The following is a 27,749-nucleotide window of genomic DNA, read 5'->3' as shown; positions in this document are numbered from 1 at the left end:
AAAGCAGTAGTCACTCACAAAATCAGAGATGAATTTCAAAATGGTGACTTAGTTTTGGTTGTGAGGGGAACTCTTTTCCTGTGTCTACCTCTCCTCATTGGTGTCACCACACAAATATTCTATAATTCCAAAAGAAGGCTCTGCAAGTGCTTCTCGATTCCGGGTGGTATCTGCAGAGGGTGTGAGAAATTCTGCAAACCAAAAGTGCATAATGGAGCTACTGACCCCGCTCAAACAACAGAGTTCAGAAATGACAGCTCTATAATCAAATGACCTGTGTCCAATGTCCAAGCCAACCGCTCACGCCTCTCAGAGGCAGATTATCTGGAATCGCATTGTTCATAGAAAACCTGACAGCTGCTATTGTCTGAAATTAGGACCCTCTTATTAAGGAAATGGGCAGTGAGCTTGTCAATAAGGTCTGGAGCAAATGCAACAGAAAACAGAGTGTGTGTCTGTGGGAGCCACTCTTTCCACAGTGGACGTGTGTAAGCAAAAATCAAGGGTTCTATCTCTACCCTACCTACAAGGGCACATCTGGACTATTTTCATAGCAGAGAACACATTCCTCCCTAGCCTCTATTAGAGGAATAAGGGAGCATAAGGAAGTACTGAAATTCCAAGAAGAGGCAATTAATTAATAGATAATAAAACTGGTAATCACAGTAACATGTACTGATCACAGGAAAGAAAGACGCTCATTGAATCTCCTCATAAGCACCATGGGAGACACTGTTTTAGCCCCTCTCTCCGGTGGCGTAGTGGGTAAGTGCTATGGCTGCTAGCCGAAAGGTGGGCAGTTCAAGTCCAGCAGGTGCTACTTGGAAACTCTATGGGGCAGTTCTACTCTGTCCTATAGGGTCGCTATGAGTTGGAATCAACTCGACAGCAGTGGGTTTTTGGTTTGGTTTACAAATAAGAAAAGGGAAGCTAAGAGACGTGGCATAACCTGCCAAAGGGCTAGTAAGTGGGGAAGCCAGGATTTGAACCCAGGCAACCTGATACGACCTCAGAGACAACTCCACCACTCACCAAACCATACCTGGAAAAGTGGCTATGGTATTGAGAAGGGTAGCCATTAAAACTCATTTTTTAGAGCCTTTAACAGCATAGGAATGTTCCGACAGTATAACTGTTGCATGGAAAACAATACAGATGCTTCTTTCTCTAAAATTTCACCATCTGCACTTCACAAGGCTGTGTCCCTGAGCAGAGCTGTGTTATCTCCACTGTTCACCTACAGCAGCCACAGGGTCACTCGCACATATTATCCAGGTATCAAGAGTGGTTTAAATTGGTTCAACAAAATGATTAACGCACTTATTTTTTTTCTCTGGAAAACCTAATTGTGTTTAGTTGAATTACTTACCTAATATCACTGAGTTGATAGATTCTTTTCTGATAAATTAGGTTCAAATTGTGCTATTATAGAGTTAACCGAAGTCATTCTTACCACAATGACCGCAATGAAAACTTATTAAATATCTTTAAAAATGGATAAATCAATAGTTATCGACCATTATGCTGGCATATCCATCAATTTCAATAGGATATGTCCCAAACATTAAGAAAAACAGAGCTAAATTCTGTCATATCCTAACTCTAGTCAACCGTGATTACTTACATAAAAATAAATGAAAACAATAATCTATATTAAAATACATTTACATTTTCAGTTCTTAAGGCAATTTCAAAAATGCGAGGCAGATTCAATAATCTTAGGACAGTTCTGTTCATACAGATGATCTTCTATTTCATGTAAATACTCTGGTCAATTTTCCATTAGCCAAGGCCTTCATCTGCGATTCAACTGAACCTCATGTTTCCCCATCTAGCCCTCAGTGGAAGCATCAGATGGAATGCAAATGAATTTTAATATTGCTCCAAGTTGAACATAAAATGTCTAACTTAGCAGGAAACATAATTCAATATATTCCAGTAGGAGAGAGTTTGGCATTATCTGGTAATATAAATTATTTCTGAGCTACAACAGCCAGAGCGGCCAAGACTTGATTTACATTAATACACACACCCCACCGAAAAGGTGCACACAAACACAGCACCTGATTCTCAAGCCAGTCACAGGGTGGCAAGGTCAACATGTGGAACACGGGACTTAGAAACATCCTACTAAGACTGAGTAACTATTGAACTAATCACTGGAATGATTTTATTGCTGCTACTCCTACAACAATCCTTCATTTAGTCTTGTGAGATTTTGTTTGTTTGTTTTCCTTTGCTTTTCTTGTATGACTCATGTAGGTGAGCATCAATACAACAAATAAAAAAATAAGATCTGGATGGGTTATGGGAAAGGTGAAGGGACACAGCAAGCACCTCCTCCACTCTTAGCCAGCCCTCATTTCCTAAGACTGCCTCTCGCCCGTTCACTAACCCTCTTCTAGTCTCAACTCACTTTTTCTTGTAGACACAATTTATTACAGCTCTGTGTGGTGCCTGCTGTCAGACACATCGGTTGTACGACTAACCTTTTGTGGACAGGCTGGAATGAAAATCATAATTGGAGAAGTACAAACTACAGAAATAGAAGATTAAACAATTTACTGGAGACAAGTCCATGCAGAGCAGGGCATGCAGCAACTGGGAGGTTTACCTAGTTCACTGTCCAGCTCCTCCGTGTGTACCCCTTCTTCTCCAAAGGAATAGCAGGAATGAGACAGAAAAGAGAGAGACACGTTCAGACACCAGCACCAGGAAAGAAACTTGCCTCAGAAACAAAGCAGCAAACACATCACTTCATTTTGTCCTTACCTGCATTGTGGCTTATTTCACTGGTTTGGCTAGTAAACTTGTGACCTCAGCGTAAATCACAAAACAGTAACAGCTTCTATTGGCAGAATAATTATATGGCTCATTTCCTTGCATGTCAAAAGAGGGTTTGATTGGTTGTAAAAGATGACAAATACCTTTGTGGTTTCAATGTTCTGAAGTGGAAAGTCACTTATTACAGACCTTATTTCAAGCAAACAAAGCTGTTAGGCCTTTCAGTATTAGTCCTTTCAGTCCTTCAATAATCCTCTAGTCAGTGAGGTAGTTACACTCACAATTAAAGTGTTACTTAACTTTTAAGTAATACTGCTGCCTGGAGAATGGAAAACCCACTGCCATCGAGTTGATTTTGGCTCATAGCGACCCTATCGGACAGAGTAGGACTGCCCCACAGGGTTTCCAAGGAGCGGCTGGTAGATTCGAACCGTCGACCTTTTGGTTAGCAGCCAAGCTCTTAACCACTGCACCACCAGGGCTCCTGCTGGAAGCTGCACTTCAACGTCTCAAAAGGAGCTAGAAAGATGAGTTTATGTCATGATGGTGTTCATCAAGGCCAAAATTTCAGTGGAGGCTTCCCTGAAGGAGTCATAGAGGAGGAGTTTGCTGACTTTGTGTTTGCATATAAGATTTTTAAGTGAAACAGCTGAGAAATACTAGAACGAGAACGTTCTCAATAATTTTAGTGAGCAAAGCAAGTCAAGATTCTTTCCATTCTCGACCTCCTTCCACTGTCAGTAACACATTGCACTATTACTTAGAAGAGAACACAGGACTGGACACAGTAACTCATTTCATACAGCAAGTTTCCCCACTGCAGAGCAGGTGGCTGTCACCGCCACTGGGAGCTCCACAAACACATGGATCAGGTCTGTCTTCACTGCAGTATATCGAGTGTCCACTGTGTGCCTGGTACGTGGTAAGTACTCACTAAATTTTTCTCAAATGAAGGACAGAATGAATGAATCAGTAAGTTGTTGCTTTCAGTAACCAGCATGACCATACACACTCTGTAAATCCTGCATTTAAATATTATCCAATTACAAATAATAAGTTTTGACGCTGGCACTATTTCTTAAAAGGGCAATCTGATTTGCACAAAATCTTTCATGAAAATGCTCATTTCAGTATTATCTAATAATCTTCTGGGGAATTTGTTTATTTCTTCAATAATTATTCATTGAGACCTACTATGTACCAGCATTGTGGTAGGTGACAGATATAAAAACGAGCAAAATCAGACATATCTCTATCCTTTTGGAAAAAGGAAGAAGTCCAAAACTCACATAAATAAACCCAAAATTAAAACTGCAATATATTCACTAGATTAAGATATATAATAAAAGGATCTGATCACATCTGAAGGCAAGGTAGCGGAAAAAGTCCCTGAGCCATGATATGAAGGATATGTAAGATATATTCAAAAGTCTTGGAGAAAAATAAGTAAAATGTAAGCTCTACAAGAGCAGGGCTTTTGTCTGCTGTATTCACTGATGCATGTGAAGTGTGTAGACATGTTCCACACAAAGACGTGATTCAATAACTAATTGTGAAATGTAAGAGTATTCTAACAAGAGGGAACCACGTACCTGTCCTGAAGCAGGAACTCACTGAGGACCAGGGGGGTTGAAGGGCAGAGAGAGAAGGGGAGAAAGTAAGACAGGCCAAACCACACAGGGCTTGGAGAACCAACTTACAGACTTGGCTTTTAGTCTGAGCAGATGAAAGAGCCACTGAACAGGGTTTATGGGGGTGGTCAGTGATAACATAATCATATTTACATTTAAAAACAATTGCTTGGCTGTAGTGTAAAAATGACAGTGGGCAAGAGTCCAGGCAGGAGAGAAGTATGATCTGGACTAGGATGATAAAGGTCTTGAGGAAGAGGTGACCGGATTTCGGAGATATTTAGGAGGTAAAATGAACTCAGCTGTTGATGGTTAGAAACGGGTTTGAAGAAAGGTGATGGATCAAAGGGGATTCTTAGTATGCATGAATTTACCCTCAACTGAGATAGGGAACGCTTAGAATCAGATGGGGGCTGGGAATCATTAGTTTGGTATGAGTTAGATTCAGTTGGAGGCATCTTTGAGACAACCAGTTGGTGTTACCAACCAGACATTAAAATATCGGTCTGGAGATCAAAGGCAAGGTTAAAGGCTTCTTATCAAACCAGACACCTAACAATGACAAAGGAGTTCTAAACTGAAGACTCAAATCCAAACTAGCTCCTCACTTTCTTCAGATGGGAAATAGGAAATGGAAAATCTTCACAGTAATTAGGTATGCTGGTTACATTGTCACATTACAAGTGTATATGACATACAAAGAGGAGACAGACACACAAGAGCAATATGGTGACCAGTAACGTTATTCTATTTCGTATTATGATATAAAAAATAACAAAAGACAGCTTCGTTTAACTGGCATCATGAAATGGAGGCATGTGAACTGCTACTTGTCACAGAAATATAGACTGGTTTATATTGATATCGCTTACGCATAGGGACACAATACATATGATTTCTCATAGACACAGAATATAGAAATGCTTACGTTAAATGGATAATTACTAAACTAACTGCATTTGGTATGACTACATACTTGTTCCAAAGGAATAACATTAACACAAATGACAAGAATTCTAAGAATTAAAAATTACTAGATTTGGTAACAAAAACCTCCAGTAATTCTACTCAATACTTTTTCTCCATTCACAGTTTTTCTCAGTAAAAGCTACTGTAGTCTTCTATTATCTATAAAATTATATCAACAGACACTTCCGTACATTCTCAGTATAATAGATATTGACAGTGAAGACCCTACGGTGATAAGAGTGCCTAAATTGCCTTCAAGAATCATTAGGCATCAAATAAAGATTACATTTTATTCTGTGAAGTTTCACGGTTGGCTATATTTTAGCTATGTTCTGATTCTTTGAAAATTGGTCATTTATGTATTACATATTAAACAGAATATTTCAATAATCAGGATAGTCCATTAACACCTGTCATGGATTGAACTGTATGCCCCCGGAATATGTGTAAACTTGGCTAGGCCATGATTCCCAGTATTGTGTGGTTGTCCTCCATTTTGTGATCTGATTATCCTCCATTTTATGATGTGTTGTCAATTCTAACCTCTATGCCTGTAGTTATGGTCCATCATGTTAATAAGGCAGGATTAGGTCTTGCTAATGAGGATTAGGGTGGGATGCAACACCCTTACTCAGGTCACAGCCCCAATCCTTTGTAAGGGGAGTTTCCCTGGGATGTAGCCTGCATCACTTTTTATCTTACAAGAGATAAAAGGAGAGAGAACAAGGAAAGAGAGAGAGACAAGAAAGAAGAGCTGGGAGCGGGGTGCATCCTTTGGACCCAGGGCCCTGCACTGAGAACCTCCTAGACCCAGGGGAAGACGGATACCAAGACACATGTAGATCTCCAAGAAATGTCAGGCCCACAGATGTTGAAAGGAGACAAGGACCTTCTCCCAGTCAAAAGAGAGAGAGAAACCCTTCCCCTAGAGCCAGCACCCTGAATTCAGACTTTCAGCCTCCTAAACTGTGAGCGAATAAATTTCTGTTTGCTAAATCCATCCACTTGTGGTACATCTGTTATAGCAGCACTAGACAACTAAGACACCCCCTAAGAATGCAAAATAACAGAGATGACCACACCCGTTCCATTCCTTCTTAAGAATCAAGACCGAACAACTAAAATAAAACAAGTTTCTCAGTCATGCCTCCTAACTCAGCAGAATTTGTATTTCCACGTAATGTCACTCAGATAAAAATGACCATGCAACTCTATGCTTATTTACTGTAACTTTCAAACCATTTACAATGAAAAGATCTTGGAGCACAGTTTCAACAGTATTACATTTTAAATTACTGCCTTGCATTTTCAAACTAATCTCCAGTTTATATGTGCAACAATTCTGCACCATAGGATAAATTAATAAAGTTTTGTTATCTTGCAGTAAAATATGTATTCAATAATTATACTACTAATTCAAATGCCAGAATTGAATAATGAGCAGGAAAGTAAACCATTTCCCTTTTAATTTGTCTATGTAAAATAAGTAATTTCTGTAGAACTTGGAATAGATTTCACTGTACTGAAAAGGTACTTTTTTTTTTTTTTTCCATTTTGGGGAAGTAATTAGAAACTTCAATGCTTTGAAATAAACTTTTTCAATAGGAACTCTTACAGCCAGTTAAATTTTTTCCAAGATTAAGTGGGGATGGGCTGTGGACAACACCTCAGCCTCTTTCTTGGAAAAATACACATTTCAGATATTTAAGTTATTATTGTTGTGAGGTCCCACTGAGTCCATTTTGATTTATAGCGATTCCATACGACAGAGTAGAATTACCCCATAGGGTTTCCTAGACTGTAATCTTTATGGGAGCAGATTGCCAGGTCTTTCTCCCTTGGAGCCACTGGATGGGTTCAAACCACCAACCTTTCGGGTAGCAGCTGAACAGTTTCTTCACCAGGGCTCCTTAGATGTTTAGGATATACTCTAAATTATACAGAGATTCCCATACAAGTCAGGATCTGTTCCCACTACCCCAGACTGGGAAAATCACAGAGTTATGAAATATGCAGAGTTCAAGAAGAGCTCTTGATTTTTTCCCTAAGATGTACATAACATAGGGTTAGGGTTCCTTAAGTGTAAGTGACCAGAGCTTTTTGGTTTTTTTTAGGGAACTTCTAGAGTCTTCTCCGAATTCCTGAAGAAGGTTTTATCTTTACTGGAACAGTTTCCGACTGTGCTAAAGTTGTTTCTCATGGAGATTTTTATTTGTTCCTGCCTTTATGTACACATGAACTGTTCTTTTGAAAACAATTCTACAGACTTCTTGCCTTCTTCTGTAAACCACAGCATATTTACTAGAAACTGAATTACATTTTTTAAAAACATTGTTAAAACCTGGTCAACCTTGCCACAAACTCTTTAAAATTTGCACATGTGAACAAACCCATACTCATCAAACCCCCGATTTTCCTAGTTTCTTACCATCGTCTTCACACTCCTCCAGAGGCTTCTGCTGCTTGTTCAGGCACCGAGGATCTAGCCAAGATGTTGTTTTAGTGTTATGGCTGCAAACCAAGAACAAAACAAGAAATTTGCTGGGGGGAAAAAAAAAAGCCCAAAGACAGAAGAACTACACACTCTTCCACATTTGCTCCTCAAACAAAGCCAATATGCTTTCCAACAGCAGACACAAAGCAGAAGGGAACCTGAGCTTGGAATGAGAAAAGCACTTGGGGAGGATCTTAGCTCAGCTCTTGACCTACCTAAGATAGTCATTCAGTTGCTGAAAGCTCAAAACGTAATATTAACTTTATTTTTGTATAGTGAGTTCCAAATGATACCCCTTGTCCATACTGTGGAAAAAAAAGGGTCTTCAAATTTGCTGAGAAACTCCAGTTCTAATTTGTCTATGACTTACATCCTGGATGCTGGGATTCACAAAGGAGGCTGCTATTACACTCATTATATCATATAAGAATTCTCACGACAGTGTGAAACTACCTCAATTCACGCAAGTGACTCAAAGCTACTAACATATATCATTAATCACAGTGTCCTAAATTAGGCCTTAGACATAGTGCAGACAACCCAAAATTACCTATAGTAAATAGGACCTGGGCCAAGAAAAAGCCTGGAGAAGCAATGTCATTCATCTGCCTTCTGGAGAGTATAGTCCAACTCTAGATGAAATGTTTCAATAGACACTCGGGTCACTGAAGGCTTGAAAGTATACAGAAACATTCCCATGAATATTGCCCTTCAGTCATGTTAGAAATGTCACGAGAATGACTGGAAGAATTCAGCTTCTGTGCTCCCTGAAGTCGGTCAAGGCACTGGGACAAAGTTCTGCTTGAGTCCCCAGTCCGCTCTGCACAAGCTAAGTGGGTGGGGCAAGGAAGTAAGAGTCAAGTAGTTCTGGCTACAAGCCAGAAATGAAAAACCAAGAAATTTGTTTGGGGAAAAAAAAAAAAATTTTTTTTTTGAGGTTTAGGTAGTTGTTAGTTACTGTTGAGTTGATTCCAGTTCATGGCAGCCCCATGTGGTGAACCCATGCAAGCAAGGTACGAACTGGCTGACATCAAGCAAGGTACTCAGGGGCTCACCTGTGCTCATTTACTAACTTGTAGCAAACAAAACGGGTGTAACTGTTCACTGCAGATTAGTAAGTACGCACATGTAAGGTGTGAGTGCCTTGCTTACTGGGTAATCCGGCCCTGGCTGTGACCCTTCAGAAGCAGACTGCCAGGCCTGCCTTCAGAGGCAGCTTTGGGTGGGTTTGAACTGCCAACCTTTTGGCTACTGGAGCACTTAACAGTTTGCATCACCCAGGGGCTCCTGAAGTTTAGGGAGTAACCTAGTTTTTTGTTTTTTTTTTTAAAGTTTCAAGTTTATGTTATAAATATGAGAAAAAAATATATTTTAGATTCAAATCTTATTTACTGTTAATGAAAAATATCACTTAGATGAAAAACAGAATGGGCAAATGTATATACATGTTATCTCAACTGTGTTAAAAGGAAAAAAAGCTAAACAGTAACAACCACCACCACCACTCCTACTTCCTGGTGCCTGTACTTCTACCAAGACCTGTTTTAAGTATTTTATACATAAATTACAATTTATTTAATCCTTATAATAATCTATGAGGGAATTTAGTATTAAAATTATTACTCTCCATCTGCCAGATGAGAACACTGAGGATGGAAAAATTTGCCAAATGACCCTCTCTGATAAATCACAGAACTTGGAATCAAACCAAGGGATTCTATGGTTTGGTCCTACGGTCTGCACTACTTCTAGTAAAATGGTCCTTGCTGGAAGGGAGAATTATACATAATTAAAAAAACAAAACATTTTGAGATAATTGTAGATTCACATGCAGTTATAAGAACCAGTACAGCGAGAGTACACACACACCAGTGGTACCCACTGCCACCGAGCTGATCCGGAAAAACAGCAAACCTATTAGGGTTGCTATGAGTCGGAATCGACTTGATGGCACTGGGTTTGGTTTTTTGGTTTTATAAGAAAGAGAAGAACTGCCCCACAGGGTTTCTAAGTCTGTAACCTTTATGGAAGCAGGCTACCACATCTCTCTCCCTCAGAGTGGCTGGTGGGTTCGAACCATCAACCTTTGGGTTAGCACCTGAGTGCTTAATCACTGTGCCACCAGGCCTCCTTCCACCAATGGTAACATCTTATAAAACTTTAGCACACTATTACAACAAGGAAATTGATATCGTAAAGATACAGAGCATTTCCTTCACGAGGATCCCTCATGTTGCCCCTTTATAGCTGCACACAGTGTCCCTTCTAAGCTCCCCCACCTCTCTCCTTAAACCCTGCGGACCACTAATTGGTTCTCCACTTTTATCATTTCACAGTACGTAACCCTTGGGGAATGGCATGAGATTTATCCAGGTTGTTGCATATATCAATAATTAGTTCTTTTTACTGATGAGTAATAGTCCATGGTATGAATGTACCACTGTTTAGTCACTGAAGGACATCTGTGTTGTTTCCAGTTTGGGAGATACTATGAATAAAATCTGTTACAAACATTCAGGTACAGATTTTTGGACCAACATAAGCGTTCACTTCTCTGGAATAAATGATCAAATGTGCAAATACCAGGTTGTGTGATAGCTGAATGTTTAGTTTGTTTTTGTTTAACATTTGCCATTTTAACCATTTACATGTTCAGCTTTTTAAGAAATAGCCAAACTGTTCTCTAGAATGTACCATTTTACATTCCACCAGCAATGCATGAGTGATTCAATTCTTCTGCAGCCTCACCATCAGCTCGTGTTGTCACAATTTTTAGCCCTTCTGATAGGTGTGTAGTAACATCTCATTTTGGTTTTAATCTGCATTTCTCTAATGGCTAATAATGTTGAACATCTTTGCATTTCTGGGACAAAATTCTGCTTCAGTCCCCAATCCGTTCTCGACAAGCTAAGTGGGTGGAGCAAGGAACTACAAGTCAAGTAGCTCTGGCTACAAAACAGGAAAAAAAAATTTGTTTGGAAAAAATTTAGGGGAAGTGAACATAAGTGTTCACTTCTCTGGGATAAATGATTTTACCATCTATATATCCTCTTTAGTGAACTGTTGTTCATGTCTTTTGTTCATTTTCTAATTGAATGGTTTGGTTTTTAAGCTCTGTTAATTTTCCCCCAATTTTCGCTCTGTTGTTCAGATTGAGTAATTTCTATTTTCTATCTTCAAGTTCATTGATTGTTTTCTCTGTCCCTTCTATTCTGCTGTTGAACCCATCCACTGAGCTTTTTACTTCAATTATTCTATTTCTCAGTTTAAAATTGTCCTCTTTTTTTTTTAATCTTCTATCTCCTTGCTGAGACTTTCTGTTTTTTCCTGAAACTTTCTATTTGTCATGTTTCAAGCATGTTTGTAATTGTTCATTGAGCACTTTTATGATGGCTCCTCTAAAGTCTTTGCCAGAAAATTCTAACATCTCTGTCATCCTGGTGTTGGCATCTATTGTTTTTGTTCATTCACTTGGAAACTTCCCAGTTCTTTGCATTAGGTTATGGGACTCCAGACCTTATTTAAACCTTTCATGTTAGCTGTCCTCCTTGGACATTCCTGTGGCAGGGTAAAGGGGAGTGCTGCCTTATTGCTGCCGGGTGGGGGTAAAGTCCAGGGTCCTCACTCAGCCTCTGTGGAGCTTCTTTGAGGTTCAAACAATCACAGGAACTCTAGGTCGTTTATCTCAGTCTTCCTAGGTAGATTCTCAAAGAGGGTGTTCTAAGACCCAAGCCTTTCCCTTATATCCATGTCTTTAGGAAACATACATTTTTAGCTTTTTTTTTTTCTCATTATAATATATATGCTTAGTACAAAATATGAAAACTACAAAGAAATGTATAATGTGGTTAGAAAGTAAATTCCTTACTTAACTCAAGCCCAACTGCTAAGATATACTTCCAGATTTTTTCCATATGCAGAACTGTATCTACATAGTCACAGAAACAAACATACACATGTAATACACACCACATGTGTGTATGTTGTTGTTAGGTGCCATAGACTCACATCAACCTTATGTATAACAGAATGAAAAGTTGCCTGGTCCTGTGCCATCCTCACAATTATTGCTATGCTTGAGCCCACTGTTGCATCCACTGTGTCAATCCATCTCATTGAGGGTCTCCTCTTTCTTTGTTGACCTTCTACTTTACCTAACATGATGTTTTTTTCCAGCAATTGGTCCCTTCTGATGACATGCCCAAAGTAACTGAGACAAAGTCTTGCCATCCTCACCTTTAAGAGGCACTCTAAGCTGTACTTCCTTCAAGATTTGTTCATGCTTCTAGTTAAAAAAAAAAAAAAACCCAGGGCCATCAAGTTGATTCTGACTCATAGCAACCCTATAGGACAGAGTAGAACCGCCCCATAGAGTTTCCAAGGAGCGCCTGGCAGATTCGAACTGCCAGCTTCTAGTAGTCCATGGTATAGTCAATATTCTTCACCAACATCACAACCTGAATGCCTCAGTTCTTCAGTCTTCCACTTTTACTGTCCAGCTTTCACATAAGGCTGTTATGGATTCAATTGTTTCTACCAAAAATGTGTGTCAACTTGGGTAGGCCATGATTTCCAGTATTCTGTGGTTGTTCACCATTTTATGATCTGATGTGATGTAAATCCTAACCTTTATGATGTTAATGAGGCAGGATTAGAGGCAGTAATGTTAATGATTTGGTTGTATTTTGAGTCAATCTCTTTTGAGACATAAAAAAGAGAATCAAGCAGAGAGGAGAGGGACCTCATGCCACCAAAAATGAAGAACCAGGAGGGGAGCGTGTCCTTTGGACCCAAGGTCCCTGTGCTGAGAAGCTCCTAGACCAGGGGAAGATTGATGAGCAGGACACTCCCCCAGAGCCAACAAAGACAGAAGCCTTCCCCCGGAGCTGGTACCCTGAATTCGGACTTAGAGCCTCCTAGACTGAGATGATAAATTTCTGTTTGTTAAAGCCATCCACTTGTGGTCTTTCTGTTATAGCAGCACAACATAACTAAGATAGAGGCAATTGAAAATACCATGGATTGGATCAGGTGCACCTTAGTCCTCAAAGTGACATCTTCATTTTTTAACACTTTAAAGAGGTCTTTTGCAGCAGATTTGTCTGTCAAATGCAATACATCATTTGATTTCTTGAGTGCTGCTTCCATGGGTGTTGATTGTTGATCCAAGAAGAATGAAATCCTTCAGAACTTCAATTTCTTCCTCATTTATCATAACGTTTTTTACTAGTCCAGTTGTAAGGATTTTAGTTTTCTATATGTTCAGATGTAATCCATACTAAAGGCTGTCTTTTACTTTCATCGGGAAGTGCTCCAAGCTATCTTCACACACATGTGTACAATACACATATTTTACAAAATTAAGGTAATATATATTGTTCTGCAATGCGCCCCCCCATTTTGTTGTTCACTTAAAAGTACATCTTCAACTTCAATCTACGTCAGTAATAAATTTAACTATACTTTGCTTTTTTTCCCAGCTTAATTGGCCTTGTTCATTTTCTTTTTTAGTGGTGCATAAAATAACTGTTACTCAATGGTGGATAACAGAGCCAAAGTACAGGCTTTTGAAAACTGACTATTGTTGGTTAGGAAGATCACACATCTTAGACTTACTGGAATGGATTATATGTATTTTTTCTTTTTCCTTTTCAGTGAAGATTACTTATTAAATGCTCAGCTATAAAGAATTTAAGTTTCATATTTTTGAAAAACTTTTCACATCTCTATAGCCTCTAACTTCAACCCACGTCTCGCACCAGGTACAAAAATTACCTTAAAATGAATCATAGACCTAGATATAAAACTATAAAACTTGTAAAAGAAAACATAGCATAAAATTTTTATGACCTTGGTTTAGGCAAAATTTCTTAGCTACTATACCAAAATCATAATCAATAAAACAGAAAATTAACAAACTAGACTTCTTCAAAATTAAGCATTTCTGCTCTTCAAAAGACACAGGACAATGAAAAGAAAAGACTTGGAGAAAATGTTTGCAAATCACATATATGATAAAGAATTATATCCAGAGTAGATAAAGAACTCTTAAGTTTCTTCATCATCAGAAAAAGAAAACTGAACACAATTAAAAAAAAAATGAGCAAAGGATTTATTTTCAACGGCTAAATATATACTGTACATGTTACACCGTAATTTATGCCACAATTTAGCTGTCTAATCCTTTAGCAAAATTATTCATGTTATACTTCTTCACGTTCTTAGATTCAATGATTAGGATGATATGGCTAATTACCTTTTTTTGTGCTAAGCATGTTAAACCATGTGAGAGAATACCCTCAGTGTGTGATCAAACCTTTTGGATTTAATTTGTATCTGTAGCTGCTGGAGGGAGGGATGGAAGGGGAAAGAAGGAAAGGGCAAGATTCAAGTAGAAATAATAGTGTACTTTACTCTATAAAATAGACTTCTCCATTTTCCGTATAGGCCATCTCCCAGTTTTCAGGTAGAGGACCTAAATTATCCTCTGCAGAAAGAGGTAGGTATTGAGGGAACTTCTGAGAAGGGTCCGTGATGGGAGCAGCAACGATGTCACTATTCACAGGCAGTAGTGTTGTCTCTTGGAGCGTGTGCTCGTCTTGGTCACCAGAATCGGCTGTTCAGTCACATGCGGGAGAGGAAGAGAAAGGGGGAAAAAAGTTATTCATTGATCACACTCCAAACTTGGTGAAGTACACTGTTGTTGTTGCTAGGTGCCACAGAGTCGATTTCGACTAATGGCGACCCCTGGTGACAGAGTAACAGTGCCCCATAGGGTTTCTCAGGCTGTAATCTTTATGGGAGCAGATCACCACGTCTTTCCTCCCTCAGAGTCGATGGGTGGGTTTGAACCACCAACCTTTTGGTTAGCAGCTGAGTGCTTGACCACCATGCCACCAGGACTCCCTGGTGAAGTACACCACTGTACCTATAATTCTTAAAAGTCCTCATCCTTTCTTAATTGCCAGCCATTGACTATGACTTCTGTTTCATTTAGATGGATGTTCCTTTGATAGAAAGCCTTAAAATAACTGATCCAATTTATTTTACATAAGAAGAATGAGGAGAGAAACACACTCAAAAATGCATTATTCAATCTAAGATGCATCAGTTGGTCTCAACCCACCTGGAGCAAAGGAAAATGAAGAACACCAAGGTCACCCGACAACTAAGAACCCAAGAGACAGAAAGGGCCACTTGAACCAGAGACCTACATCATCCTGAGACCAGAAGAACTAGTTGGTGCCCGGCCACAACCGATGACTGCCCTGACAGGGAGCACAACAGAGAACTCCTGAGGGAGCAGGAGATCAGTGGGATGCAGACCCCAAATTCTCATAAAAAGACCATACTTAATGGTCTGACTGAGACTAGAGGAATCCCGGCGGCCATGGTCCCCAGACCTTCTGTTGGCACAGGACAGGAACCATCCCTGAAGACAACTCATCAGACATGAAAGGGACTGGTCAGTGGGTGGGAGAGAGATGCTGATGAAGAGTGAGCTAATTATATCAGGTGGACACTTGAGATTGTGTTGGCATCTCTTGTCTGGAGGGGGGATGGGAGGATAGAGAGAGAGGGAAGCTGGCAAAATTGTCACGAAAGGAGAGACTGAAAGGGCTGACTCAATAGGGGGAGAGCAAGTGGGAGTACGGAGAAAGATGTATGTAAACTTATATGTGACAGACTGATTGGATTTGTAAACGTTCACTTGAAGCTTAATAAAAGTTAATAAAAAAAAAGAAAAAAAATGCATTATTCACACTCTTGGAAATGTCAAAGAAGAAACGATTTCATGACTCAAGCCCTAAAGTCTTTAATTAAGAAGACCATCAAAACACACACCTGAGTGGGACTCTCATTCTGTAGGCTTTGTTTTGTTTTATGACTGAGAAGCCTTCTGGGGGTAAGAAAAAAGTCCATGATGAAAACACAAAGTGGCATTATTTTCCATTTTTGCATATATTATTTAAAATATTTTCAGTAGTAGACACTGACAAAGATCAAAGGCTTACAATTTGTGCTGCAGAGTGTACATAAGTTTAGAATATGGAGACAGCTACCCCAGTGAGTCAGATTCAAGCCTCTTCTGGAAAAGTGAAGAGAATGTTCCTGTGAAAACCAAGACAGTAACCCCAGAACAGTACCGTGTGGGCAAACTGACTTGGCTTGGATTTTAAGAGAGGGCTCTAAGTACCTGAGTCTGTTTGCCTTCTTATTAACTAGAAACATCAAGCGGTGACGTCATCAAAGTATGCACAAATGGCACTGTTGACATTCGGCTGAATTTTTGTAGAGGCCGATGATATTAAATGTCAATCTCCATGGGGCTTTAAAACATAATAATTAGGGGATGTAGTTACTTCCTGTCTCCCTAAGTAATTCTCCTGAAGACATTTCTTATTTACTGAAAGCAAACTGAAGAATAATAAAAGGTCATTTTCAAACCTTTCTCTGATAAGTAGCTCCCAGTGACACACAGAAGACTGAAGGTATTCCAGAAGTTCCTGGAGGGCGTGCTGAGCCGACCAGAAAACCACCTCCACCCAAACCCACTACCTCTGAGGAGGTTCTCCGTGGTCTCTCCTGCCCTGAGCTCTTTCCCTCTACTTCTGGTACCACCAACTCAGATGTCCTTCCAGGTCCATGTGGTCCAGAAGCGGACTGACTCAAACCCACTCCTGCCTACTGGATGGGCCCATGTCACACTTGGGAATACTCTATCACTCTTGCCTTTGAGATTCATTCAGGAATGGGCACATGACTGATGCAAATAAATCAATGTCAGTCCTGGAAGTTTTGCTGGAACTATCAAGCAAGAGGAGCCCTGTTGGCGTAGCGGTTAAGAGCTTGGCTCCTAACCAAAAGGTCGGCAGTTCAAATCCACCAGCCATTCCTTGGAAACCCTATGAGGCTGTTCTACTCTGTCCTGTAGGGTCCCTATGAGTCGGAACCGAATTGACAGCACCTAACAACTAACAACAACGATATCAAGCAAGAGATGACTCCTTAATGCTGGGGTTCCTAAGTTGACAAGTTCTCATGCTATAGGTGCTTGTGGCCATGGTGACACAGCTTGACAAGACCTGTCTGAGAATTAGGCCCACACAAAGGAAAGCAGAGACTAAAGAGGGTGAAAGTTGCCCAATCAGATTGAGCCTCTGGCTTCTTCAGTTGCCTGATCTCCCAAATTTGCTTAATCAATTTGAGTTGGTTTTAGAACTAGTATCCAGGCATCCTGATTAATAAAACAGCTGTAAGTCTGAAGGAAACAAAAGGAAATTAGGCCAACACGAAGGAGAGAAACATTTTGAAATTACTAACCAATAATAAAATAAATCAAAAGTGGGCAATAATTAACAGATTGACCCTAATTCTCTGGGAGTCAACAGGTACTGGTTGTTGGCATATCTTTGGAAGCTACAACTTTTTACACTGAAGCATATCTAAGAATCGCCAGAAGAGGTTGTTAAATTTTCGCTTCCTACTCCAGAGATGGTTTGCTCCAGAAATTAGATTTGTGGTATAGTTACAAATTATACATTTTTAAAGCAACAGGTGATGGAGATTCAAGTGGTACAAGAACCACACTTTGAGGATGAACACATAAGCAGTTCTCAGAAAAACTCAAAGAAAAAAATGAGGTGGGAAACTATGTTAAAATGTCCTAGTTTCTGTTCGGGTTTACTCTCCTCTGGGCTTGTCTCTGCTATGTGCCAGAATCACTAGAGCCTTTGGCTTTTAAGGAGGGGTGCTGTCTGGCAGCCAAAAGGCCTCTGTGGTACTGCCTCAGAGTAAAAACTCCTAAGTCCACCAACACCAGGCCAGAGACACAAGTGAGGTGTGTGTAGAGGGAGCCCTGAAGGGCGGCACCCAGTCTGAAGGTAGCAGGGTCAGAGCCAGACAATGAGCGTCCTGGAGAAAAGGGGACTCAGGGTTGCCAGATCTCCAATTTTTCAAGAGTGGGTGGGAATCGGTATTTTTATGCAAAAACCTTCCAAGTTTCTGATTTTAATTCCTTTAAAAAAGAATGCAGTGAGGCACAAGCAATAAGCCAAATGTAGGGGTTACAGAAAGCAATGACTCTGGAGCCAGACAGCCTGATTTGGAATCTTGGCTTTACCATTTACTAACTGAGGCAACTTAGGTAGCCTCTGTGCATCTTATTTTCCTCATCTGTAAAGTGGGAGCAGTAACAGCACTGACCTCATAGGACTGTGGGGAAGATTAAATGGGTTACTTTACGCAAAGCACTCCGAACAGTATCTAGCCACAGGAAGCACGATTTAAGTGTTAATCCTCATCATTACCATCATCAAAATCAATACTGTTAATATTTGTCTACAGGCCAGATCCAGTTCCCAGGATGCCAATTTGTTTCAAATGAGCAGAAAAAGAATAATTTTTGACATCAGACATCAGATTAAATCATAGTTTTGTCTCTTTCTAACTGTGCGACTTTGGAAGGGACATTACCATTCTGAGCATCAGTTTCCTCATCTGTACGATGGGTACAACGCCATGAAAACTACGTGAGATAGTACACGCAAAGCGTTTAGAAAAGTGCCTGGTAGGTGCTCAATACCAGTATCTGGTCCTGGAATACAACTGCCCAAGGTCAGCAATTGTCTTTATATGATCCCTAAGAGCCAGCAAAGGGCCAGGGCAACAGTAGACATGCAATAGTTTTGTTTTAAAATTTTAGTAAACCATTTTAATAGAAGCTGGGTGTAAAGAAAAAGTGTAGTGGTAATGGTGGGCCACTACAAACGAAATGAGAGACAGCCTCAGTTTAACTTTTAGTGTATACAATTCATGATTTTAAAAAAAAATCAGTGTACTGAAAGCTTGACTATGTTAAAGGCAGATGAGCTCAGTGGGAAGGTTTCAGAGTAGTTTTAATTTCCTGGAGAAAAAAATCCCTCCAGCAACTGGGCCTCATTTTAAATTATCCAAATACTTGTTTTTATTTTAAGTGCCTTCCATGTTTTCTTTCCAGTCAAGAGAACCTTAGTCAATCCCACTCTATGAAGGGAAACAGAAAGTCTGAAAAGGAAAGGCCGATGTAGACACGGGGCAGCCTCAAGAACTCACAGCCACAGTCCCGGCTTTGGCTCCGACATATGCTCTCAATGTCAGTAACTTTTGCATTTAATTTACTAAACACTTGGGAGCACTGCTGTCCCCTTCTTACTAAAGGCTGCCAGCGAATCCAAGGAAGACAGGTGGTATGGAATCCCAGCAGGCAGACTGGACAGGCGGACGGAAAGCCTGGTTCTGCCATGTCTAATGCTGGACTGCACTGTGCTCTTTTAACCTCCCCGTCCCTCAGTGTGGTCATCTGCAAAATGGAGAAGGTAATATCTACCTTGCTTATCTTTCAAGATTTCCAGAAGATTTACCAAATACACTGTGAACAGTAGATAAACATGAACAAGTCTATTCACAGTAAACCAGAAGCTTCCAAGCGTTTACACACACTCTTGGGCATTTTTTTTTTTTTTTTAATTTTTATTGTGCTTTAAATGAAAGTTTACAAATCAAGTCAGTCTCTCATACAAAAATTTATATACACCTTGCTATATACTCCTAGGTGCTCTCCCCCCTAATGAAACAGCACACTCCTTCTCTCCACCCTGTATTCTCCATGTCCATTCAGCCAGCTTCTGGCTCCCTCTTCCCTCTCATCTCCCCTCCAGACAGGAGCTGACCACATAGTCTCATGTGTCTACTTGATCCAAGAAGCTCACTCCTCACCAGTATCATTTTCTATCTTATAGTCCAGTCCAATCCCTGTCTGAAGAGTCGGCTTTGGGAATGGTTAGTGTCTTGGCCTAATAGAAGGTCTGGGGACCATGATCTCCTGGGTCCTTCTAGTCTCAGTCAGACCATTAAGTCTGGTCTTTTTACCAGAATTTGAGGTCTGCATCCCACTGCTCTCCTGCTCCCTTTGGGGTTCTCTGCTGTGTTCCCTGTCAGGGCAGTCATCGGTTATAGTCGGGGACCATCTAGTTTCTTGGGAACTTTTGGTGGTGACCTTAAGAACATAAGCTCATGACAAAAAAAAAAAAAAAAAAAAAAATTCCAAAGCTTATTTTAACTTACACATGCTTACAGATTCATGTGCGTCCCTCACCGGTACAGAGCCAGTTAAAATCTTTGAGGTTTCATAGAACTGAAGAACTTGACTTAAAATACAAACAGCATAGCAGATGAACACACAGGTTCTGGAGTCAGACTTTCTGGGTTGAAATTACAGTTTTGAATCACTGGCTTTGTGATATTGGACCACCCTTAGCAAAGTGCCTGCCACATAGTCAGCACGTGAGAAACATCAGCTCTTATAATAATTATCATCTCTTGACATTCCAAAGTAATGCTTTGTCACTGTCTACCAACGCAAAGATATCTGCAAACCAATGCTCAACAATAGGGGGCTGCTGGAAAAGAAGACTTAAAACCCAATTAAATAACATTTTGGTATCTCTTGGAGGCAGTAATGGGTAAAATGGCTACTTTTCAGGGGTGGGAGTTTGTTATGTATTAACCAAGTTGTCTATAATAAACAAGATGTTTTTACAAAAGCGTTTAGGTAACTGTACTGTGAGTGTTCTTTTTCAAGGGCTCCCCTGAGGTCCAAATTTGGGTGCAATTTGTAGAAGACCGTGTTTTATGTCCAACAGTCAGTCCTATGGTGAGTATCTGGGGTGGCTGCTCATTGCATAGTCTGCCTCAATCATCAGCTGGAGGAAGGACGTATGGGCCACCTCCCCAGGATGTTGCTGGCCATTAGCCCCCTTCTCCCTGGTCTGCAGGCTTTCCCAATGTTACTTAGGCACCTCCTTCAAAGGACCCCATCAAAAGGCAGCTAAGACAGTAGCAACAGCATGTCATTAAAAAAATTCCATTAAATATTTTCAGTGGCTTCATACTATTTCTACATTTGGATGCTCATGCCTTTATCATAAATGGTCCCATTAGGGACCAAGACCTCATTAAGACACTCGGTGCTCAACGTGCCTGGTGGATCTGTACTTAAAGTGATTCAGAGTACAAAATGTTTTCTTTGACACAGCCAGTTTCACACACATATCAGAGCCCACCTGGGTCAATCATCTGAAAAAGTCAGGATGGGTTAGAGTATGGCAGGTTGTCAGGTGTTACAGCTGCAGTTTTGTAAGTGAAAAAAGTGAGGGGGCGTTTAGTTGGCATACTCCTTACATACTAAGGATGTCCCATCACACGTAGATCTCAAGGACAGTCCTCTCTCAGTGCATCCTATCAGCTTTCTAGGTGGTACGATAGGAGCCTGAAGAAGAACATCAGGTACCACCTGGCTTTCTGTTTTCTGCAGATACTGTTGATCAGACTGATTTTAGCAATAGTGGCTGGACCCGTAAGTGTTTCCTTGATGCCAGGATCTAAAGTGGGAACTTCAGGTCTTCTGAGGCATGGCTTGTAGAGACAGAGATTTATAGCAGTTAGAAACAGGAACGGCATCAAGTAACAGTCAACAGCCTCTACTCTGTTCTTGCTTTCCAACAAGAAATCTACTTAATACAGAAGAACAGATAAGGTACATGTGCTTCTTGGGGACCATCCAGTTGGCTTGGCAGAACTCTTCCACCACATGCTGCCCCCAAGGCCTTCTGTTTCTGTGCCCACATCTATGTTTTGGGCCACATTATAATCTGCTATCCTTATTTATTGAAAAGTCTAAACAGTAAAGAATTACCTATTTTTTAAAAGAAATGGTGCACATTTTTTCTTAATCAGCATTCATTTCACCGAGGATGACATGAATGAAATATTCCTAAGTGAATAAAATCAGCTGATTTTTCTAAATAATATGAAAAATAATGGAGAATTTCTTTCAGATATTGCAATTACAGGTCAGCTACTGGCCTAACTAAAAAAAGGAAATTTTTTATGGAATCAAATTCCTAGAGGTGGGAGAGGGAACTCAGAAACAAACCCACCCTGGCCAGTCACTTTACAGATGAGTGAGGTTAGGTATCAAGACAGCTACCAACAACCAGCCAGAAGAACAAATCAGATCTTCTCCTCGCTTACCTTGTGCTTTTTGCAGAAGGTTTGGGGTTACTTCTATGCCAATAAAGTTATCAAAAGAAATTTTTATTGTCATCTTCAAGAATTTTGGGTTTCTGGGTTAACAAAAGAAAGAAAACCTCTAACAGGTCCATAAAAGCCATGGGTGGCATCCAAACAATACAAGCCTTTTCCTAGTTATTTTATTTGACTTCATAGCACAGCAGGAAGGAGCCCTGATGGCACAGTGGTTAAAGGACTCGGCTGCTAACCGAAAGGTTGGCAGTTTGAACCCACCAGCCTCTCCGCAGGAGAAAGACGTGGCATCTGCTTCTGTAAAGATTACAGCCTTGGGAACCCTCCATAGGGTCCTACTCTGTCCTACAGTACAGTTCTACTTTGCCCTATACGGTCTCTGTGAGTTGGAATCGACAGCAATGAGCTTAGCACAGGGGGAAAATACTGAGTCCACTAATCTCCCACTTACTGGGGCCCAGGCTAATGAAGTCCAGATTGAAGTGTGCTGATGTGAGAGAAGGCCAGGAGAACAGAGTAGATCTCATATGCTGAGAATGGCCATAGCTGTAACTTGGTAACTTGGGAGGACATGTTTAACCATAGGAATAACAGAAGAAGCAAGATGTTTTTCTAACTCACCACATTACAGACTAGGGTTGTTCATATCTTATGCAGTTGTTACATTTTGAGTGACTACATAAGGTCAGGTGCTCATACAGCGAAAAGCATTCTCGAACAGCAGACCTTCATGGCCCTAACCAGGGAACATACCCTACAGCCCCTGTGAATGGTGCCCCTGGAGGTGTATGACACATGGTTTGTGTGGCATTACCCAGAGGCCTCATCCTTGAGGATCCCTTCATAAAGTGAGTATGTTTGGGTAGATAGATAGCACACTCAGTAACATATACTATATATAATACAGAATACCTCTTAAGAGACAGTATCACAGTATTTGTTACTTTCCCATTTCTTCCCACTTTAGGACACACAGTGAAGTGTACATAAGTTAACTGAACACATGACATATTTCCACTGCATCTCCAATTACAAGGTATGAGATAAAAAGATGCTGCTAACTACCCACATGGTATCAACTGACATTAAGTTGTTAAATTATAATGATTCTCTTTGTAAGAAATCAGTCATAATCACGGAGCTGTTTCAAGGCCAAAAAAAAAAAAAAAATGAACAAAATGTATCTATATATCTATACCCGTATCTACCTACCTACCTATAAAATCCCATTTTGGAGAGAAATAAATGATGCTGATTATTTTTGACGCCCTTCTGCAAACACACTCCCCCTCCCACTCTCTTTAAGATATTTGGATGAAGTTAAAACACGGTTGCGAAGAAGCAAGAAAAATCAGCCAGGGAAAGGACCACCTTGACCCCAAGCATTGTGTGGTCAGAGTACTAGTTTTGGTGAACTGACAGAATTCTCTTGAGAACAGCAGCCATCTCATCCTACCTCTTTATCAAGGCTCACCTCCCCCGCCCCCCCCCCCACACCTGCTGTCCCCAGGTCTGCTGAGAGGACGTGGTCTGCCCTTTACCTGTAAAGCTACTGTTCATTTCAGGAGCGTCATCCTCCTCCTCGTTCTCCACAGGGACTACGCCAGCATTGTGCATGTCATTGTAAGACTTGGTTCGTTTCGGGGCTGACTGCTTGGAGCCAGACTGAAGGCTTTGCGAGGCATCCGTCCTGGTCACTTTCCCACTGACTGGCTGGCTAGGAGGTCTGGGTGTCCCATAATAGTTTCCTAGGTGATGGGGAGACACATTCGCATGTTTCAAAAAAAAAAAAAAAAGTGCTTTTTTTTTTTCAAGACTTCAAAACCAGATCTCTTAGCACATTAAAAAAAAAAAAACTAGAAAACCAGAACAAACTGTATTCCATTTCTGGAATGCATTAGAAAACATGTCTTTCTTACCCAGCTAGACAGTGAATTCAGAGGCAGAGGGAAAGCTGTATTGTTTTGCTGCAAGGCCTACTACCAGGGCCAAAAAAAACAAAGGGTCAGTGCTAAATAGCAACATTTCATCCTCATTACATTTGAATTTCAGTCGGTCACATTTTTACATATACGTACTGGCATAATGCTGAATCTGATTCAGAGAGAGCCCACAGAAAATAAATTCATGACTGCCAGCACCTTTACAGGACTAAAACATTGAGGTCACCTTCCCTCAATAAGGGGTCTTCAAGAGGGAAGGACTAAAACATTGAGGTCACCTTCCCTCAATAAGGGGTCTTCAAGAGGGAGCCAGGGCAGTACTAAAGAAGGAGGACAGAGAACACCACGTGGCACCACTTCAACTGGATGGCAGGCTTGGCTCCCAGGGTGAGCAGGGGTGACCACAAACCTTTGTCAAGTTTTTTTTTTTTTTTTTAAGATCTATGTTACCTTTATTTATTTATTTCAATAATTTTTATTGTACTTTAAGTGAAAGTTTACAAATCAAGTCAGTCTCTCACACAAAAAACCATACACACCTTGCTATGCACTCCCAATTCCTCTCCCCCTAATTGCACTCCCAATTCCTCTCCCCCTAATGAGACAGCCTGCTCTCTCCCTCCACTCTCTCTTTTCATGTCCATTTCGTCAGCTTCTAACTCCCTCCACCCTCTCATCTCCCCTCCAGGCAGGAGATACCAACATAGTCTCAAGTGTCCAGCAGATCCAAGAAGCTCACTCCTCACCAGCATCCCTCTCCAACCCACTGTCCGGTCCAATCCATGTCTGAAGAGCTGGCTTTGGGAATGGTTCCTGTCCTGGGCCAACAGAAGGTCTGGGGGCCATGGCCACCAGGGTCCTTCTAGTCTCAGTCAGACCATTAAGTCTGGTCTTTTTACAAGAATTTGGGGTCTGCATCCCCCTGCTCTCCTGCTCCCTCAGGGGTTCTCTGTTGTGTTTCCTGTCAGGGCAGTCATCGGTTGTAGCAGGGCACCATCTAGTTCTTCTGGTCTCAGGATAATGTAGCCTCTGGTTTATGTGGCCCTTTCTGTCTCTTGGGCTTGTAATTACCTGTGTCCTTGGTGTTCTTCATTCTCCTTTGATCCAGGTGGGTTGAGACCAATTCATGCATCTTAGATGGCTGCTTGCGAGCGTTTAAGACCCCAGATGCCACTCTTCAAAGTGGGATGCAGAATGTTTTCTTAATAGATTTTTTTATGCCAGTTGACTTAGATGTCCCCTGAAACCATGGTCCCCAGACCCCTGCCCCTGCTATGCTGGCCTTCGGAGCATTCAGTTTATTCAGGAAACTTCTTTGCTTTTGGTTTAGTCCAATTGTGTTGACCTCCCTTGTATTGTGTGCTGTCTTTCCCTTCACCTAAAGTAGTTCTCATCTACTATCTAATTAGTGAATACCCTCTCCCACCATCCCTCCCCTCCCCGCCTCGTAACCACAAAAGAATGTTTTCTTCTCAGTTTAAACTGTTTCTCAAGTTCTTATAATAGTGGTCTTATATAATATTTATCCTTTTGCAACTGACTAATTTCACTCAGCATAATGCCTTCCAGGTTCCTCCATGTTATGAAATGTTTCACAGATTCCTCACTGTTCTTTATCGATGCGTAGTATTCCATTGTGTGAATATACCATAACTTATTTATCCATTCATCCGTTGAGGGGCACCTTGGTTGCTTCCACCTTTTTGCTGTTGTAAACAGTGCTGCAGTAAACATGGGTGTGCATATATCTGTTTGTGTAAAGGCTCTTAGTTCTCTACGCTATGTTCCAAGCAGTGGGATCATTTGTCGAGTTTTGACGGAAAATTCTGTGTCAGTGGTGGCACCCCTTATGGCTCACTATTTTAGGACTGCCTGCTCTTCGCTTGCAGCCACTTTTTCTCCAAGTTTGGTTCCGGTCTCACTACAGCGTGCAAGGTGAGTGTGGATGGTACATGGATGGATATTTGCATTTTAATTTTTTGTTTTAGTAGATATGATGTGTATATTTTTAATGTGCACTAGAAAAATCCATTTAGTAAATTATGGTAACAATAAATTTCCTTTTAAAAATTAAATTACAAAGTAATACTTTAAAAAATTGACTTATTTTAAAAAGGAAGCTTTATATCAATAAGAAATCAATCAACTGAATAAATAATAGCGAAAGTAGCGATCAGAGTTTTCTTCTGAAAACTTTAGTAAAAAGGGAGCTATTTTAAAGAAAACATTAAATAATGACATTATATTCAGATCTGAACAAAATCATGAAAATAGTTCATGAATGATCACAGCTCGAAAACAGCTCATAACCAACAATATTCAGTGACTACATAGAAACAAATGAACAAATGCCAACCTTATGATGTAATTGATCCATTCACGATTTGGTCTGTTAGAGTAAGGCCAGGAGCAAAAGAAATGAGCCTAAGCCTGTCAACAAATCTTAAGCAGGTTTGTAAATCTACGCTAAATAAAGCAGAACTTGCAAAGAATAATAAATTCTGTATACGCTATTTCTTCTCAAGGGATCCCACCACACTGTCTAATCTCTGTACACAATTACATAAAATACTCATTTCATTATACAAGCAGAGGAGCAAAGAGAGACAATAATATATTATAAATTCACAGTACTGTATTATCATAAAGTTTAAATAATGCAACTTTTTTGAAAGCCAAAAAAAAAAAAAAAATCAAACCCATTGCCGTCAACTCGATTCTGACTCACAGTGACCCTACAGCACGGAGTAGAACTGCCCCATAGGGTTTCCAAGGAGTGGCTGGTGGATTTGAACTGCTGACCTTTCGGTTAGTCGCTGAGAGCCTTAACAACTGCACCACCAGGGCTCCTTTAAAGCCTTTAGCCCTCACTAAAGTCTGGCACTACAGTGAGGCTTAGGAAATGTTACTTAATGTTGATGTGGTATGTTTCTAATCTTTAGAATGAGGCTGATACCACCTTGTTGGGAACAGTAGTGAGATATGTGTCTGAAGTACCTACTACATAGCTGGTAGCTTCTGTTGGTTGGCCCCCAACTCATAGCAACCTCATGTGTTACAGACAGAACTGCCCCACAGGGTTTTTTGGCTGTAATCTTTATGGAAGCAGATCACCATGAGCCGCTGGGGTGGGTTCAAACTGCCAACCTCACGCACTCCTGTTTGCCAGTCAACCCACCGCCTCCACCCAGCCTGTTTCACCTTCTTAGGCAACCCGCATGGCCCACACGCATTTGAACTCATGGCTCCTAACTGTCTGAATGGAGTCCCTGGGTGGTGCAAACAGTTAAAGTCCTTGGCTGGTAAACAAAAGGTAGGAGGTCTGAGTCCACCCAGAGGTGCCTTGGAAGAAAGGCCTGGTGATCTACTTCCAAAAAACCAGCCATTGAAAACCCTAGAGAGCACGGTTCTACTCTGACACTCATGGGGTTGCCATGAGTCAGAGTCAATTCGATGGCAACTGGTTACCTCTGCAGAGTGCTGCGCCCACCTGATCGACAGGTTCGACTACAGTCACAAACAAGCGAAGTCTAGCCACGGCGGAAACACAGCCTTTAGAGAGAGTATGCACTGTGCACTCCAGACTCGACGTGAAGGGTCTCTGTATCACTCAATGGTATTAAATAAAAATCATTTGAAGAATTATAAATGACTGAAAATTAATTTGGGTTATCACTTGGAGGACGGCAGTTTCTATGAGACACAAGCCTGCCTGCTCCACAGGCTCCACGTTCCCTGAGGTGGCTGGGCTCTCTCCCAAGTGGTAATGTGTGTGTCTCTGCTGCTATTTTCAGAACTGGCCCTACAATAAAACTCAACAGGAATGATGGCTAGGGAGCGAAG

The 27,749-nt window shown here is 40.8% G+C and overlaps 1 protein-coding gene across 2 annotated transcripts in view; it reads right to left on the bottom strand.

Moving 5' to 3' along the window:
- The window catches only part of MAGI1 (membrane associated guanylate kinase, WW and PDZ domain containing 1), a 701,787-nt gene that overhangs the window by 90,411 nt on the left and 583,627 nt on the right, over positions 1 to 27,749 (bottom strand). For both annotated transcript variants that reach the window (XM_064274271.1, XM_064274270.1), the window contains exons 4-7: positions 23,505 to 23,711; positions 14,293 to 14,494; positions 7,813 to 7,895; positions 2,615 to 2,650 (exon numbers count right to left, since the gene is read on the bottom strand). In XM_064274271.1, coding sequence (XP_064130341.1) covers positions 2,615 to 2,650; positions 7,813 to 7,895; positions 14,293 to 14,494; positions 23,505 to 23,711 — 528 coding nt within the window. The remainder of the gene's footprint in view (positions 1 to 2,614; positions 2,651 to 7,812; positions 7,896 to 14,292; positions 14,495 to 23,504; positions 23,712 to 27,749) is intronic.

The sequence above is a fragment of the Loxodonta africana genome, chromosome 22 (assembly GCF_030014295.1).
Source record: "Loxodonta africana isolate mLoxAfr1 chromosome 22, mLoxAfr1.hap2, whole genome shotgun sequence".
NCBI classification, from domain to species: Eukaryota; Metazoa; Chordata; class Mammalia; order Proboscidea; family Elephantidae; genus Loxodonta; species Loxodonta africana.
This window is presented reverse-complemented; position numbering and strand designations above follow the sequence as displayed.